General features: G+C 52.1%; 1 protein-coding gene across 1 annotated transcript in view; it reads right to left on the reverse strand.

The window, feature by feature from the left end:
- OTOG (otogelin) overlaps nt 1–15,949 on the reverse strand; it is a 78,061-nt gene that overhangs the window by 28,838 nt on the left and 33,274 nt on the right. Inside the window, exons 25-32 of the mRNA XM_075547705.1 lie at nt 15,690–15,828; nt 13,058–13,192; nt 12,668–12,814; nt 12,290–12,409; nt 10,538–10,654; nt 9,760–9,916; nt 7,202–7,228; nt 4,699–4,866 (exon numbers count right to left, since the gene is read on the reverse strand). Of these exons, the coding sequence (XP_075403820.1) occupies nt 4,699–4,866; nt 7,202–7,228; nt 9,760–9,916; nt 10,538–10,654; nt 12,290–12,409; nt 12,668–12,814; nt 13,058–13,192; nt 15,690–15,828 (1,010 nt within the window). The remainder of the gene's footprint in view (nt 1–4,698; nt 4,867–7,201; nt 7,229–9,759; nt 9,917–10,537; nt 10,655–12,289; nt 12,410–12,667; nt 12,815–13,057; nt 13,193–15,689; nt 15,829–15,949) is intronic.

Here is a 15,949-nt window from a genome sequence, read left to right on the forward strand (position 1 = left end):
ACCATCTCTGGTAGACGGGTTTCAACAGAGATGCCAGAATATGGCAGACTAGGAAGGAGAACCTGGCCAGCGACTTCTAAAACACTGGCCAGTGAAAACCTTACGAAGGGCAGAGGAACAAACACCGTCCGAGGACCGCCCAGGCTGCAAGTTGCTCCAAACGTGGCTGCCTGAGAGCTGCCTCCCCAAAGTGGAGTCAACCTCAGGGAGGTGGCTGGAAGGAAGCTCGTGGGACTTCAGCGTGCTGCCTTGATGTGACTCGGGGTGAAAAGACGCAACTGCAAGAGCGCAGTGATAATGGCAATGCGGAGTGAACAGAGTCTCAGGACGGGAAACCGGGAAGTCGTCGGAACTGAGCGGAACGCATAAAGACGTTAGTGAACTGCACTGGACTGGGATTGGCCATTTTGAGTTGGAAAATCAGATGGTTTACTATGCCAGAAATGAAAAATGGAAGGAGATTGGCATCACACTCATCATCAAAAAGAACGTTTCAAAATCCATCTTGAAGCACAATGTTGTCGGTGATAAGATAATATACGCACCTCTACAGGGCAGACCAGTTAATAATACTGTTCAAATTAACATGCCAGCCATGAATGCCAAAGTTGATTAAAGATTTTTACCTAATTTTAAACTTTGGAATTTACCAACTTTTAAACTTTGGAATTAATCCCCATACAATCGAGATGCATTGACGGTAGTTAGTGGTGATTAAAAGGAGAAAAACGGGAAGCAAGCATCAGTCGTTGGAAAATATGGCCTTGGCAGCAGAAAAGATGCTGGAGATCTCGTGACAGAACTTTACAAGACCAGCAACCTATTCACTGGCACCAGGCTTTTCAACACCATAAATAGCTTCTATACATGTGGACCTCACCAGATGGAACACACAGGAATCAAACCAACCACCTCTGTGAAAGAGACAATGGAGAAGCTCAACATCATCAGCCAGAACAAGGCCAGGTGCCGATAGTGGAATAGACCATCCATTGCTCATATAGAAGTTCAAGTTGAAACGAAAATAAGTTTTGAAAAATCAACAAGAGCAAAGTACAACTTTGAATACAGACCTCTCAAGAATAGATCTGATGCACTGAACACTAATGATGGAACACCGGATAAGTACTTAAATGACGTCAAAGGCATCATACACAAGGAAGGCAAAAATTATTTAAGAAAGAAAGAGCCAAAATGAATGCCAGAGGATGGTCTGAAACTTCATCTTGAACACAGAGCAGCTACCATGAACGGAAGAAACAATAATGTAAAAGAACAGAAGATTCAAAGGACAGCTAGAGAAGGCAAACGAAAGCATTACAATGACACAAGCAAAGACCTGGAATTAGAAAACAAAAAGGGAACAGCATGCTTGGCATTTCTCATGACTGAAAAAAAAGAAGTCCAAGCCTCAAGCTGCGACATTGAAGGATTCTGTGGGCAAAATATTAAATGATGCAGGAAGTTCCAAAAGAAGATGGAATACACAGACTCAACATACCAAAAAGAAATGGTTGTGGTAGTTACATATTCTGTTGTTAACTTGAGACTATTAAGAGTGAATGGGGTGGAATTGAACCTGTCAATCAGGTCCCAGCTTGATGACCTCATTTGGTGGCACTATGGAGATAAATAGCTCGCTGGAGACAGGACACACACACTCCCTCCCTGTGAGATATTCCTGTTGACAAGCCACACTGAGACACACTGATAGAGCCAGAGCCCTGGAGCTGGAGGAGCCAGGTGGAGACCCACTCCAGCGCTGAGATATTTCCACTGCCACTGGATCCACACTTTCCACCCACTGGCCTGTGATCCTTCTGCATTAGGTGTCATTGCATGTGTTATGATAGTCTGAAGAGGAACTTATAGATTGGTATCAGACATATGGGCTAATATCAGACTTATGGACTTGATCTGGACTGGGTTAGAGTGTTTTCTTAATATTCAAATACTCTTTAAATAAAGCTCTTTCTTACACACATGAGTGTCTATGATTTGTCTCTGTAGTCCACCCAGACTATCAGCTGGTTAGCGTCCAACCACTTCAGGTCACATACACATGAAAAGCAGTGGTTTTAAAGAGTAAATCCAAGCTACACTGAAGGCATTGGCAAAAAACAAAGCTCTAGAAATCGAACTACCAACTGAGATGTTTCGACAAACAGATTCAACACTGGCAGCACTCACGCGTTTATGTTAAATAATTTAGAAGATAGGTACCTGGCTAACTGATTGGAAGAGATACCTATTTGTGCCCATTCCATTGAAAGGTGGTCCTACAGAATGCAGAAATTATTGAACAACATTATTAACAGCATATGAAAGTAAAATTTTGCTGAAGATAGCTCAAAATCAGTTGCATCAGGACATCAAAAGGGAACTTCCAGAAACTCGAGCCAGAATTCAGAAGAGAATGTAGACGAATGCATGTCACTGCTGGCTGGATCTTGGGTAAAATGACAGTGCGTTAGGAAGAGGTTTACCTGTGTTTTATTGATTTTGTAAGGGCATTAAATTATGTTCATCATAACACATTATAGATCAAGTTAAGAAGAATGAGACTACCAGAACATTTGGTTGTGTTCAGGAGAAACCTGTACAGTCATTTGAGCAGAAAAGGGGCATGCTGCTTGGTTTAAAAGCAGTAAAGATGTGCATCAGGATTGTGTCTTTCTACTCCACTTATTTAACCTGTACGCTGAGAAAATAAAGGGAGAAGCTGGACTATACAAAGAAGAATGCAGCATCAGATGGACAAAAGACTCGTTAACAATCTACCCATGGCACAATCATGCTTGTTAGAAATGAAGAGTACTAGAAGCACTTCCTAATGAAAATTTAAAACTACAGCTTTCAGTAAAAATTCCACTTCAACATAGAAAAAATATAAATTCTCACAACTGGACCAATAAACAGCCGCATGGCAAACCAAGACATGAATGACACTGTGGAGGATTTCATCTTCCTTGAAGCAGAAGTCACAGAAGCAAATGATGCATTGAGTGCACCGGGCAGATCTGGGGCACTTTCAAGACTTCTTTAAAGTGTTAAAGAGCCAACATGCCACTTAGAAGACTCAGGTGCACCTGACCCGCACCACGGCAGTTTCTCATTACCAGATGTGCCCGTGAAAGCTGGATGGAGGGTTAAGGAAGACCGAAGGATCGGTGTGCATGGTGTGCATGCTGGGATATGTCATCACCTGCCAGAAGAACCAACAAATCTGTCTTGGATGAACTGCACCTAGAACACTCCTTATAACCCAGCATGGCGAGACTTCATCTCACGTACTCGGGCATGTTATCAGGAGGGACCAGTCTCTGGAGAAGGTCCCAGACTAGGTCTGACTGTGCTTCGAATACTGAATGGAGAAGAGGTACCCCACTAAGCAGACAGCCTGCCACATCTGGAATGTTGTACGACACCTCTCTTCAATGAGGGCCACACAGATGTGGGGATCCAGACCATGTAGGGAGAAGTGTTCTTTTTTGGCATGGTCGGTGTTTTGACCCTCTAGTGTCCCAGTCCCTGGCTTCTCACTCTGGGTCTTTCTCCCAAGTGTTCCGACTGGCATTGTGTCTGCTTTTGAGAACGTGTCCACCCCTCCCCCACCAGGCGGACTGTGGATTCCTAGTGAACAGAGACTGCTTCTTATACCCCTGATTTGCCCATGCCCAGCCCTGGCCTTGGAGCTCAGTGAGTCAGGGGAGGTGGAAGGACAGGCGGGAAGGGCAGGAATGGATGGATGGAGGAGGGGCTGAAGAGAAAGAGGGTGGGTAGAAAAAGAGACGGAGGAATCTTCAGAACTAAATCTTTCTCTAAGTTGCTGATAGAGGCTCCCGAGGTTCAGTTTGGGACTGGGTGGATTCTGAGATGCTGCCTGCTTCCACTTTGCTGTGGACACAAATATACAGGGCCACCTATGTGGACCATCCCTCTGATTGGGGTGGGCTCTTGACTGGGTGGGGCCAGCAGGGCTTTCAGGGTGGGGGGCCCTGGCCACAGAGGCACAGACATGCCAAGCACCACAAAAGAGCACGGCTTCAATGAGGACTTGGTGGCACAGCATTTGTCACAAATGCCCCCAAGGTACCAACCCTCCTCCCAACCAGACAAGTTCCCACACGCCAGCCCCAGCCCCAGGGAACTCCAAAGAGAAGCCCGGGCCCTCCAATCTGCTGAGACCAAAGGCTGGGACTGCCTTCCGGTGTGGCCCTTCTGCATCCCACCTGCCCCAGTCCAGGATCACAATCTGAGTGATGCTGAGCCCATTCTCCAGGCTGGGGGAGAGGGGGGCACCCCTGGAGCCGGAAAATAGCCAGCTCCCTGGGCAGTTACAGTGTATCCAAGCCCTGCGGCTTTAATCCTGGAGGAAGAAGGGAGGGAGGGAGCTGTTTGCACGTGCATTTTCTGTTTTGCTTTTTATGTGTGTGTGAGAGAGAGCAAGTGTGTGTGCATTTGAACTCACGTGTGTTTTTAGTGGGGAAATGGAAGGTGGCTCTTGGCAGAGCCTCGGGAGGACCCAGAAGACTTCATGTGGGAAAGTCAAGTCCAACGGTTGGAGTCCCACATTTTTCTGGGCACTACAGACTGCCCAAGGGCTTCAGCATCCCCCATCCCCACCCTCACCCCACTCTAGCACCCCTCCCCCTCCCCAGAGGCCTGGAGGGGGCCCAAAGAGTGGGGCTTCCTTACCATGTGCCTTGGCCTTATCCAGAGCCGGGGTCATCAGGAAGTTCACCATGTCCCCCGGTGCCAGCTCCTCTGTCCGTACTAGGACCATCGCACCACCTGCCGCCTTCCTGGCCACCAGGGCACCACTGGCCGCCAAGCTGGCCAACTGGTAGGGGCCCTTCCCTAGTGCTGAAGAGAAGGGGTCCCGCCATAACCCCTGCCGCCCTCGATCTCTGCCCATGTCTCACCCCTGCCCTCATCCCAGCCCTCAGGGGCATCATTTCTACGAGAGGGGAGGAACAGGAGCTCGGACTTCCGGCTCTGGCAGGAACAGACCCTCAGCACAGTGTCTGAGTCATTTCTCAGGGAGCCTTTGGAGCAGGCCATCGGCAGGGGGCATCTAGGTCCCATCTGCCTCTCCAGGGCCCCGCCCCACTGCCTGAAAGGTGACCATTACAGCCCTCCCTCTGTTCGGCATCACCTCTGGAGAAGACCCAGGATGTGGCCTCTCTCCGGGGGAAGGAGTCTGGGAAGACTTGGGCTCAATGTTTGTGCTGCTCTATTGATTTCAGATGTGTGTGACGTTTGTGTCTTTGGGGTTCCTGGAGCTGTTGGACTGGGGTGTGGGCTTGTTGGACACTGGCCTCCTAACTGCCCGCTGGCCTTGGGCGTGGCACCTGCTCTAACACCTCCTTCCCTTCCCTCACCTTGTTCCCTGCCCATAACTGTCCTGAGGGTCCCCCTGACCCTCAGCATAGACTCTCAGGGCTAACGGTGAATTCTGTCAGCTACTCAGGATCCTCCCCCTTGCTCTCGCTCTCACACTTTGTTGAAAGAGTGATTTCACCCCTGGAGCCTTCCTTAATCTGCTTCCACCCCCACCACCCCTCCACGGGTCCTTCCCTGTTTTGTGCCTGGCAAACACCTACTCAATCCTGGGGCCCCAAATGTTCCCAAGGAGTCTTCCCTGCATACCGACACCATCCCTCCTCCCCTGTGCTCCCCCAGTCCTGGGAGCGGGGCTCCTAGGATGTGGATCGGGTTCATGGCCGTATCTGTTCTCCCACTACAGGAGACAGGTAGCAGTGTGCTGGTTGACACTTAACAACCAGGTGTTAAACAAAGAAAACGGGAGCAGGATGCAGCTAGGAAGAAAGACTCCATCCCTAGCCACTGCTGATGCACGTGGTGTAAATACCCCCAGGATGGCCAAATTCAAGCCACCCACGGAACGTGGAGCCAAATGCACACGATGGGCTCTGGAGACGCAGTGCAAGCCAGCTGGGCACCACCGTGCTAGGTCTCATTGACCACCATCTCCCAGCACCCAGCCAGGCCTGGGCCAGAGAAACGCTGGTGCAAGAACCGAGCAAGGGCTGGGTGGGAGGGTAGGTAGGTGGAAGATGCTGGAAACAGCTTGTCCTTTGCCAGTCGCTGCCACTTGAAATGCCACAGAAGGCATAGAACGGCTCTGAGCTGTTTTGCTGAAATGTCTTGGGGTCCTGCTACTGCCCAGCGTCAGACAGACCTCGTCTCTCCCAGAGACTGCCATTCTACCCTTACGGATTTGTTCCTTTAGGTGTTAAAGCTTTGGGGCCGTCAGGGGTCTCCTGGAGGGCTAACATTTGAGTGGTGCTGCGGTCATTGTGAACTATAGCCTGGACGACGTAGAACCTGGACCCGCTGACCTTGCTCCTAATGTGATTCTCTCTATCCCGCCCCCCTTCCTCTTGTCCAGGTGTGCTCCTGGCCAATATCTGACAAAGCGACAAATAGAACAATGCCTTAGACCTGCCCCCACCCAGGCCTGCTCTTGGAAGGGTGGGGCTTGGTGGAGACACAGGGCTCTGAAGTCCATGGGGAGCAGCACCAGGAATCTGATGAGCATCTAACCCTGCCAAGGTCTCACCGAGGTCCCAGTGAAGAGGGTAGAAAATTACTTGTGGACAGCCCAGCCCTGCCTCAGCCAGCGATTAAATTGATCCATTACTGGACATTAGCCTCCGGTGGGACCTTTGGTCCTGGCTGCATTTCCACCCCAGTTATATAGAAGCTGGAGTACATCCTGTGCCCTAAGACTTGGGCCAAATCTGAAAATGAATCCGGTAGGTTGAGCCAGGCCATAGGCCCTACACCAGCCATTTGTTTACATCAGCTTCGGCCAACTCAAACCTTCAGGAAACCCAAGGCCGCATTTCCTAGGACTGAGAGGCTGGAATCTGAAGGTCCGGGGCCTGTCACGGTAATGCAAATGGGGATTGGAAGCCTTGATGGAGCTGTCATGGGTGGCCACAGTCCCTAGGGAGTGGGACCCTGCCTGGCCTGGGTTAAGTCCTGAGCAGCGGCTGCAAGAGCTGCAGGGACAGAGTGGCAAGGGCATCTCTTCGGATGATGGAGGGCCCAGGGGGTTAGTGGTCCCTCTCCAGTCCTTGCCATGGCTCTTCCAAGGCCAACAAAGCCTCAGCACAGCTGAAGCAGCAACAGGACAGGGCTGGCAGGCCCCACTTGGGGAGCACGAACTTACCTTTGTTGAAGAAGTCACAGTCATATGCTGAAAGAAAAAGAAGAGACTTGGTAAGAAATCAATCTAAGGCCTGAAGTAGATGGGCAAAATCACTCCCTCAGCTCCCGGCTCAGACTCCACCCACTGCCACAGAGCCGATTCCGACTCACTGTGACCCTGAAGGCCAGAGCAGACTGTTCCTTAGAATTGCAGAGACTATAAATCCCTAGGGAAGGACAGACAGCCTTCTATTTCTACTGAGGATCTGTTGGTGGCTTTGAAACGCCAACCTTTTGGTAAGTAGCCCAACGCTGAACCCACTAAGCCAACAGAGCGCAGTAGGAAGAGGACATCCCGTGGCTCCTTCTGTGAGCCCAGCACACAGCTCAGGCCTGGCCCAGATTAGACACCAGCATGGGTCCGTGAAAAGAACAAGGGAAGGAAGGAAGGAAGGATGGACAGAAAGCTGCGGCATTTTGTGTGGTCCTAAAGAGTAGGGAATGGAGCTCCATCAGAAGGGCAGCTGAATGTACTGAGCGTAAGATGGAGACCTTGGGGGAGAAGGGGGCCATGGGCCTCCTGGCGACAGGGCTTCTCCAGGCCCAGAAGTTCCCTTACCCTACCTAAGCCAGGCTTGGACAAGCGGCTTACAAGCGTGAGCACGGCTCGCCCTCTAGTGGCCTATCCCAATACCACAGCCTATTTGGCCAGTGTCCTCAGCCTTGAAGCCTCCGACCTTGAGGGAAACTATGGTTTGCAGCAGCTAACTCCTCTGAAGTGGGCAGTCTACCCCTCCTCCGCAGTCTCTTCTTAGTCTGGAAGCGCAGCCGAAATCCGTTCATGTTGGGGGACCCTGCTGGTGGCTGAAATGCCTGTAAGATTGCTTCCAGCATCCCACAAGCTACGGCAGAATGTCAAACTGACAGACAGGTGGGGGCCTGGCCCAAGCTATGGCATTTTCCATGTTCTCGCGTGCATGTGAAAGTAGTGCATTGGCTAAGGAAGCCCGAAGATGAATCCATGCTTTTCTATGGTGCTGGCAGAGAACATGAACTGGTCAAAGGACAAACTGGCATGTCCTGGAAGAAGTACGGCCAGAGGCCTCCCTAGGGGCAAGGATGGACCAGGTGGAGCTTGTGTCTGAACCCAGGTGGCCTGACCTTAATGCCTGTGTAATAACCACTACCCCTCACCCCCAAAGTACATGCTCACACAAGGGAAACCCATCCGTGTGCAGGAATAAATAACTAAGCAATGAACTGGTAGTCAAACCCTGTATAATTTAAATTTTATCTTTTCAATAATTATTGAATCTGTTTTATGACACATATTATACTTATGTGGATATATATTTTTACATAGTGTGGTAGTTACATAATCCGGTGTCAATTTGAGGGTTAAGAGTGTAGGGGTGGAGTCTAGCCTGTCAATCAGGATATAGTCAATGAGGGCTCTATGTGGGCATGGCCTTCTCCTGAGAATTCTGGGAACTCTGGTATTCTTCCTTGGAGGTGGGAGACACTTTCTCTCTCTGTTCACTCTCTGGGAAACATTGCAACTAACAAGACACATGGAACTTCACTAGTAGCCTGAGTTGGAGAAGTCACATGGAGACCCCTCCCAGTCCTGAGATGCTTACAATACCACTGGATCCACAAGACTTCCCACCTACTGGCCTGTGATCTTCCTGAATTGAGCATCATTGCACGTGCTGCGTGAGTCTGAAGAGGGCTTTATAGATTGGTATTGGACTTATGGACTTGATCTGGAATGGGTTGGGATGTTTTCTCAATATTCAACTGCTCTCGTATATAAAGTTCTTTCTTATACACATGTGAGTGTCAATGGATTTGTTTCTCTAGTCTCCCCGGACTTACACACATAAGCAGACATCTGTGTGTAGTTCTATACGTGCTCCAGACATGCTGACTAGATTTGGGTGTGCTATTACAACGGCTGGCGACCACTCCTGGGCTCGGGTAAACTGCCAGCTCTTGGCGTCTCTGCTGGGGCATGTGGGACCCCGTTGGCAGAGGGCTTTTACATGCACTGTCCTGTTGGAGTCTCATTATATATCCGGCGGGGCAAGCCTGTTTTGTTTTTTTAGGGAAGAATGTTGAGCACCAGAGAGTCTAAGTGACTTAGCTGGGGTTACACAGCTTGTAAATGCCAGTGCAGGGTCTGGAGCCCAGGATTCCCAATTCCTCTAGCCAAGCAGTGAAACCAGGCTATTGGAGGGGGATCTTGGTGCCAGCACTAACCTGCACAACAATCTTGGGCATGTTCCCTAATCGCTCTCTCCAGGTCTCAGTTCCTCAACCAGTGAGGAAGGGAATGGATAGTCCCTTCTTCAGAGAGCTGCACTCCCAGAAAGCTACCAAGGCAGCTCTACCCTGTCTTCACGGGGCCCCTGTGAGTCGGCATAGACTTGATGGCATGGGTTTTGCATGTGGGGCTACATACAGGATTAAAGGTGTGGCCAGGCAGCTGGTGCCCAGCGCACAGTGAGTGCTTAGTAAACCCAAGCCAGCATGTGGCTGCCCACTGTGGTCCCTAGCCCAGCTGACTGGGGCACTCACGGCAGAGACGGGGGGTCCGCCAATCAATGGCCACCCCGTGCTGGCAGCACTGGTGGGCGTAGGCTGACACGCTGGCGCAGAAGCACTCGCAGTCGCCGCCCCGGCTGCACCCACACGTGTCCGTCAGGCAGTTGGAGTAAAACCAGGTGACATCAACCTGAAGGCAGTCAAAACTCAGACGTCAGAGGTCAGATCCTGAGTGTAAGGCCCGCAGCCTGGGTTCAAGAGAGCAACAGCGGCAGGAAGGACCTCGTGCAGGGTAAGGGGAGGAAGGCAGCCAGCGTGGAAGGAACGAGAACCCGGTGCTGAGAGCCGCCAGCTCTGAGGCTGGACTCTGCTCCCTGAGCCCAGGCTAGTTGTCCCGGGGGCTAAAGATAGAGCTGCAGAACACGTCTGAGTTGTCAAGCCAAGCCCAGAGACAGTCAAGGCCAGCCTTCAAGGCTGGAGTATGCCATGCAGAAAAGCACCTGCCTGCCCCCCAGGGAAGGCAGAACAGGCAGCGGGGACACCACCACTGAGGAGCTCGGATTGGCTTCCTGGCAAGGGGCCAGCTTGAGATGGGCTTGAATGGGCACCACAGATCTCGCCATCCGTCCCTGGGCCATCTAAGGAACCGGGAAAGCTTCCCCTGCCTGGACGGTGGACGCAGGGGAATGGAATGGGTAGGCCCCCAACAGCCCTGCAGCATCTCTTCGTGGGCCTGGGGGAGTCTGCCTGGGACAGGGCTGATGGAGGCAAGTGAGAGAGGGGCTCGGCAGGCCGGGCTGGGCTGACTCACCACGGGATGGCAGGTCTCAAAGACTTCGCTGAGCAGGACGCCGCACTCCTTCTTGGCAAACGGTTCCCGGAGGGGATTGAGGACACAGGTGTCCCGGGGGTCCAGTGCGTCCGGGCACTGAGGAGGCAAAAGTAGGGCTATTGCATGGTGTGGTGGACAGATGGGCGGGCCCCCAGAATCCTCGCCTTGTAGTATTCATGCCCCTGTAGAATTCACTCTTTCTCCTTGAGTGTCAATGACACTAGGGACCTGCTTCTGACCAATAGAAGGTGACAAAGGTGTTGGGATGGGCATGACAGTGCTCAGAGGAGGGTGCTACAGAGGAGTGGAGCACTCAGCTCATCCTGCTAGAAGCTCGTCCTCGCTGGCTGTGAGGACAGCAAGGAGCCATGGTTGTCTCTAGGAACTGAAGGTGGCCTCTGACCAGCAGCTCACAAAATGACCTGAAGTTCCCAGCCCCACTGCTGCCAGGAATGGATGGACTGCTGCCAACAGCCGCACACGTAGGGGATTGGCCCCTTCCCCAGTCTACAGATAAGAATACAGATAAGAATACAGCCCTGGATGGTAGCTTGCTTTCACCCCATGAGGTCCCAAGGAGGAGACCCAGTAAAGCTGTGCCCAGATTCCTGACCCACAGAAATAATGAGGCAATATGAGTATATGTGTGCTGTCTTAACCTGCTAGGCACTCTTGCTACCCGTCAATACAAAACTAAGACAGATTTCCCCGACGTCTGCTCAGAGCTAAACCGATTCCAGGAGGTCCTCCTCCTCCCTGCAGCCCTCCCGGGTATGTCAAGGGAGAGCGGGAGGGAGAAGAAACAGGTGCGGACCTCCCAAAGGCTCATCACCCAATCCGGTTGTGTCAAACGGAGCAGGTGAGGGAGAACACGCTCCCCTGAGGCTGGGGGGACAGCGCTGTCCCACCTGTGTTACACTGAGTTCCCAGGCCATGGGCACCTGCTTCTCAGCCCCCAGTCTACCCAGGACCACCTCTGTCAACGCCCCAGCAGGGAATGAGGAACAGGCAGAGGCCTTAGTTCACCTAGTCAGGAAAGGTGGCCACGCTCCAGCACGAATCTCAGGACGTGTCCAACGCCACTGGCGGAGTAGACTCAACAGATTAGAGTTGTCACATGAGGTGAAGTTAGCAACCCTCTCCGGGCACAGCCCCCTCATTTCCCAGAAAGCACAGCGAAGGTGGACCGTCCTCAAGGAAGTGTGGAGGATCCCGGACAAAGCTCGGGTTCCTACTCCCACACCAGGTTCTGGGTCCCCTCCATAGCTGACAGATCCTGAGTCTCAGGGGCGCTCCCCTCCTTCCGCTCAGACACCTTTTCTCGGATACATTCGCCTGTACAAAGAAGGGCTACACCTCAAGTACCAGCAGCCCCCCACCTTCTTCAGGAAACCGCCTCTGATCGCCTTCACCCATATCAGTGCCTTTCGGGTCTCTCCTCTGTGCTAGGACTAACCCCAGGCCTGAGGGTCACAGAGAGGGGGAGATGGCCGTGCTTCAATAAGCCCCCTTTCCATCTTCCCTGGGACAGAGACTCTGTCGTGTCCCCACTTGCTGCCATCGATCAAGGCTTGAGGCAGGGCAGGGAGTGACACAGAGGACAGAGCCAAGGGCCGGAAGGCCAGGCTAGAGGCTGAGAGGGCACAGATACCCTCTGTGCTGCCTGGGGAGCTGGCTCTGCCAGTGCGGGCAAGTCCCTTCTGGAGCATGCGTCTGTTTGGGGAGCTTTACCTCCACTGCAGCCCAGCTGCTGCCAAACTCCTGGGGGTTTGTTAACTCCAAGTTCTCTGGGGTCCTCATCTCATTGACGGTTTTCAGGTCAAAGTTTCCGCAGAGTCCCGTCAGCTGTCCCTGAGAGGTCAAAAGAGGCCACCGTTAGTCCCGGGACCACAGTGGTCATTCACCGGATGCCGGGAGTGGCCGCAAGCCTACAAGTTGGCGATGGATGCCGAGCAGCAGAGCAGGCCGGTGGGGAAGGTCCTGTTGTGAGATGGGCCAAAGGGATGAGGTGGTGCTGCCGGCTCCTCTGCGAAGGAGCAGTTCACTCAAAGACAGCTGGTCCCTGGGCTTGGTCTTGACTGGGAGCAGGGTCATCGGTCATTTGCTTGCCTGCCACTGAGGTCCAGCCTGTACGTGCACGGTGGTTCTCTGGTCCCACACGAGGGTGATGTGCTCCCGTGGGAAGTGCACCAGTGTGAAAAATCCCGCTCGCCACGTGTGAACCTCCTGCTTGCCGTCCAGGAAGCTCTCAGGACTCTAGGAAGACACAGCGTCATTCACGAGGCCCGTGTGGCCAGGTCAGTTGGGCCTGGCGGCACGTCCCTATCTAGCCCCAGGGCTTCACCAACTTGACTGCCCCCTGACCTTGACCTTTGTGTGTGCCTGACCTCAGCCAAGAAAATCCGTCTGGGTTCCTGGCTCAGTGGTACCCCAAGAGAAGAAACCCAGACCCCAGCCCTCTTCTGCCCCCGGACCACCTACACCCGCACGCGGCCTTACGGGGTCTCCTGAGTCGTCGTCAAAGATGATGAGCGAGTTCCCAACGTGGACAGAAATAAACTTCCTGCAGATGATGCCTGAGCCGTAGCAGTTGACGTTTTCCACGATCACGGAGAAGCTGAAGTTTGCTGTGCTCTGAGGAGGAAAGGGCTCCGTCTGCTGAAGCCGGGGGCGAGGCGCGGAGCTTCCGCTCTGCGGTGGCTTGGGAGCGACTCCTTGGGAAATGTGTCGCCTTGGGAAATCCACTGCAGCCTCTGGAGCTCAGCTTGCTCAAGTGACTGGTGTGGGGCGACTCTCAAAAATGCACGCGAGCAATTAACATTAACTAATGTGGAATGGGAAGGACGGGTGGGAAGGGGCAGGGCCCTGCCTTATAAACACTGTTGGGGACAGAAGAGGTCTTGGCGGGGTGGAGGCGGGGCATTGCCAGCCCTGAATAACATTTGAAAGGTACCTAACTTAGGTACAGCAATTCTACATCTAGGAAGCTAGAAAGGTGTCTACAAAGGTATTTCCCACAGCATTTGGCTGTTTAAGTATTGGGAACAACCTCAGTGTTCATCGAAGGGGAAATAGTCACACAAACTAGAGCAGGGCCTTGCTCTGGCGCTCAAGGCGGCTGATCAAAAGGGACCGTGCATCTAGGCATACTGATGCGGGAGGATGTCCAGGAGACGCGAGACGGGAAAGTTGCAGGAGACTTGTATTTAAGCTACACAAAGCGTTTGTGTGTGCAGGTGGGAGAGGAGGGGGTATACACGCACACGCCCGTGTGTGCAATGGAACATGGCTTTGCAGGCCTCACGGCAGACCGTTCAGATTGATCGCTGTACTGCGGAAGAAGAACACTTGCTTTCAATATATGTTTCAAGACAGCCTTAAATGTTAGTGCAGACTGTGACTTGCCTTTGCAATGAAAATAAAATGGGTTCAATAATCTTGATCTCACAGAGTCCCTCCAAATTATGTAAAGGATCCCAGCAGAGAGCCTGCCTCCTAGCTGGGCCTCACTCTATGAGAGTTTTTAAAAATCATTCTTATTGGTGGTGCTGCTCTTGCTACTTTAGGATGAGATGGGCAGCCTCGTAGCAAAACCATTGCCCCTCTGAATGTGTCTCTGGGGCTGCCACATCGCCCGCAGGGCCCTTGCTTCTCCCTTTGTAGAACTCTGTCTTTGCCAGACCGCCCCCATATCGCCATCCGTCTTCCCAGGTGTTGTTGTCGGCTCCAGTGTGTCATCCCTTAAACCCACCAACCCCTGCATCAGATTCCCTGGTTCAAACCTGAGCACCGAACACATGCACACAGGAGCTTCAGAAAGTGTGTGGGGAAATGGCATAAAAAGATGACTGGACTTTTCCTGTGAACTTCGTGAAGCACCTTTTACTAGGATGTGACCTGGGTCGAGATACATAATAGGGAGTCAATGAGTCTTACTTTGTGGATTTGTTGAAAATTTAGTAAAATAATCTCTGAAAACAATGGCTCAGTGGGCCACCAGGCACATAATCAAAGCTCAATGAGTAATAAACCAAAAGTAAGCCTGGTGCCTTCGAGTCGAGTCCAGCCACGGCAAGGCTACAGGGTGGAGCAGAACGGGCCCACAGGACTCCCGGGTTGTAACCATGATGGAAGCAGATTGCCTCCATCTTCCTCCCTCGGGGCAGCGGGTGGACTTGTACCACCAACCTTCAGTTAGCAGCAAAGCGATTAACACTGGTCCCAGAGCTCCATAAAAAGTATTCGCTCAAGGGCTCAAGTAGAAAGAAAATGTTTTGAGAATGATGATGGCAACAAATGTACAAATGGGCTTGACACAATGGATGGATGGATGGATGGAGGATGGATGGATGGATGGATGGATGGATGGATTGTGATAAGAGCTATATATGAGCCCCCAATAACACAATTTTTAAAAAAAAAGTATTCAATCAAAATCCATGATCAGAGGAGGGAAATGTACTGAAATCTGAGCACCCAGGTTGCAGAAGGTTATGATGACAGTGAAAGCCAAAATCCATTGGCAGAGACCCCATGAAGAACAGGCCTCCCTGGAGTACCCTCAGACTATTGATTGGGGATGTGCAAAGCCGGGTCTGCACACAGAGTACATCAGAAAGTTAATTTGGCAGACACAGTTAGGTCAAAAGGTCATCTTATCATTTGCTTTCTCGTTTGGCCCATTCTTAATTTGTTCTACTTTGTATTATTTCCTGCTTTTTTTTGCATTGGGGAAAAAAAAAAGCAACCAACTGAACAAGTTGTATAGACATTGTTTCATGAGACCCTAATCTGCTATCTAAACTTTCCCTGGAAGCACAATAAAAATTTCATTTAAAAGAAAGAAAAATGAAATAGCTCTTAGTGTTGAAGACAGAAAGCCCTCAGGTTCCTAAGGGGTGGACTGTACTGCTGCATGGACAGGCAGTGGGTGGACTCTGTTAGTCTGAGCCTGCTTCTTAGCACTTATTTCAGTTTCTAGACAGCCGGCTACCAGGACTCAGCTCTTCCCAGTTGAGCATCAGGCTGGAGCCCACAGCACCAACATGTTTGGATAGGGCCTCAGCCACGGCTGTTCGAGGCCCCCATGGCAGAGTGTGGGGGCAGCTGGGCAGGCACATGCAGGACTCACCTTGACCAGGTGCACTTTGCATGCCCCCACGAAGTCAAAGGGGAGCCCGTCAAAGGTGCGGTAATGGCGGTCCCCGTAGGCTGTGCAGGTGGAGGCGCAGGGGTGGAGCGTGCACTGGAAGGAGCCCTGCCGGCACTCGCTGAAACACAGACAAGACCCGAGACCTGCTCTCAGCACTGGCCCACACCGCAGCCTGCTGCCGCCCCGGGAGCCCTGGACCAGGGGCCATCAAGTATCGCCAACCCCCGGCAGAAGCCCAG

Source organism: Tenrec ecaudatus, chromosome 4 (assembly GCF_050624435.1).
Source record: "Tenrec ecaudatus isolate mTenEca1 chromosome 4, mTenEca1.hap1, whole genome shotgun sequence".
Taxonomy (NCBI): domain Eukaryota; kingdom Metazoa; phylum Chordata; class Mammalia; order Afrosoricida; family Tenrecidae; genus Tenrec; species Tenrec ecaudatus.